Source organism: Myotis lucifugus, unplaced genomic scaffold (assembly GCF_000147115.1).
Source record: "Myotis lucifugus unplaced genomic scaffold, Myoluc2.0 scaffold_78, whole genome shotgun sequence".
NCBI lineage: Eukaryota > Metazoa > Chordata > Mammalia > Chiroptera > Vespertilionidae > Myotis > Myotis lucifugus.
In genome coordinates, this window is record NW_005871126.1 from 2,826,248 (window position 1) to 2,827,937 (window position 1,690).

The window sequence follows — 1,690 nt, forward strand, 5'->3', positions numbered from 1 at the left end:
CTCTCCCTGCCCTCCGGCCTCCCCCGAGTCCGCCCCGCCCCCCTCCCTCCCCGGCGAAGTGGGCCGAGCGCCGAACGATCGATGCTTCCTCCACGCCCCGAAGGCCGCCATCTTGGGGGGAGGAGGCACGCTAGGAGCGGCGGCCGGGGTTCAGCGGGATGCTGACAGGCTTCTGCTTCTCTTGCCAGCGCGGAGGGACCGGGACAGCAGGACCCGCCACGGGCGCTCCTCCGGCGGCCCCTCCGGCATGAGGCCTCAGCTCTCGCGCGGGACCGCCACCCCCGGCCGAGAGTGAGTGACAGCCGGGCGGCGTCCCGCCCCCGCGCGCCCAGCTGTCAGTTACCCCGCGCGCTCCCGCCGCTCCCCGCGCGCTCCCGCCCCTCCCCGCGGGGCTTGGCGCCCGGCGCCCGGCGCAGACTCGCTTGTTTGTTTCTGCAGGAGCGTAAGGAGAGGCCCGAGCCGAGACCATGCCTGGGAAGCTGAAGGTGAAAATCGTGGCCGGGCGCCATTTGCCAGTGATGGACCGAGCTAGTGACCTGACTGATGCCTTCGTGGAGGTTGGTGCAAGGTCCTGCTGCTCAAAACTCAGGGCGCGCCACGCCCTCGAAAGGACCCTACCCATCTCGGCCCCAGCCCCTCAGCCCGTTCCCCTCCCGACAGTGGCGTGTGCCCTGCCCGTCCCGCCCTCCCGGAGGGCTGTCTGCCGAGACTGCAGCCCAGGTGGAGGGTGTGCGGCTCGCAGGCGTCCGCGGCACCGTGCGCCGCGCGGGGTGGCTGTTACTGCTCTGCATGCTGGGGTGACGCCGATGTCAGGGCTCATCACCGGCCACCTGCCAGGCAGGAGGTGCCAGGCGTGGCCGCGGGGCCACCAAGAACCGCGCACGCACGCGCATCCGCGCCCTATTTGGGGGTGGGGTGGGAGGGGGCGTGGAGATGATCAAGAATGGAGGTAACAGTCCGAATAGGCACTCTACGAGGCTAGGAGATCCACTCTTTACCGTAGTCTTTTCCGAATTGTCATTGTAAATTCTAAAACACGTCCTGCTCTTGTCTGGACTGGTAGGTCTGAAAAGCTGTTCTAGGGTAATATAGTGCCTTGGGGTAGGAAGTCAATTAAGTGCTATGGATATTTAAATTGCAAAACTGCCCTTTAAATTTAATGATTGGCTTATAACTCATGCAAATTATCACAGGCCTAGGGCCCCGGAAAGTAATAAGCCAATGTATGAAAGAAGCCAAGTAAAAATTGTAATAAAAATTGACATGATGAACCAGAGAATTAGAACCGTAATCATTTGACCCTATTAATGCAGGGAGTTGATAGATACATGATAATATATAGCTTGATTTTTATCTCTATAAAATATTCTTCTAAAAAATATTTTTATTGATTTCATAGAGGAAGGGAGAGGGAGAGAGAGATAGAAATATCAATGATGAGAGAGTCCTAACCAGTTTGGCTCAGTGGATAGAGCGTCAGCATGCAGACTGGAAGGTCCCAGGTTCATTCTGGTCAAGGGCACATCCCCCAGTAGGGGGCGTACAGGAGGCAGCCGATTAATGATTTTCTCTAACCATTGATGTTTCTGTTCTCCTCTCCATTCCTCTCTGAAACCAATAAAATATATTTTTTAAAAATTGATGAGAGAGACCCTTTGATTTGGTGCCCTCCTTGCCACCTCCCCCCAAT

At 57.6% G+C, this 1,690-nt stretch overlaps 1 protein-coding gene across 6 annotated transcripts in view; it reads left to right on the forward strand.

The window, feature by feature from the left end:
• The first annotated feature begins 124 nt into the window (after positions 1-124).
• C2CD5 (C2 calcium dependent domain containing 5) overlaps positions 125-1,690 on the forward strand; it is a 94,841-nt gene continuing 93,275 nt past the window's right edge. For 4 of the 6 annotated variants that reach the window (XM_023755517.1, XM_023755518.1, XM_023755520.1 and 1 more), the window contains exons 1-2: positions 125-291; positions 439-557. In XM_023755517.1, the coding sequence (XP_023611285.1) occupies positions 468-557 (90 nt within the window). In that variant the 5' untranslated portion in view covers positions 125-291; positions 439-467. Of the gene's footprint in view, positions 292-435; positions 558-1,690 lie in introns of those variants that run through there. The other 2 variants (XM_023755521.1, XM_023755522.1) reach the window with 2 other exon arrangements.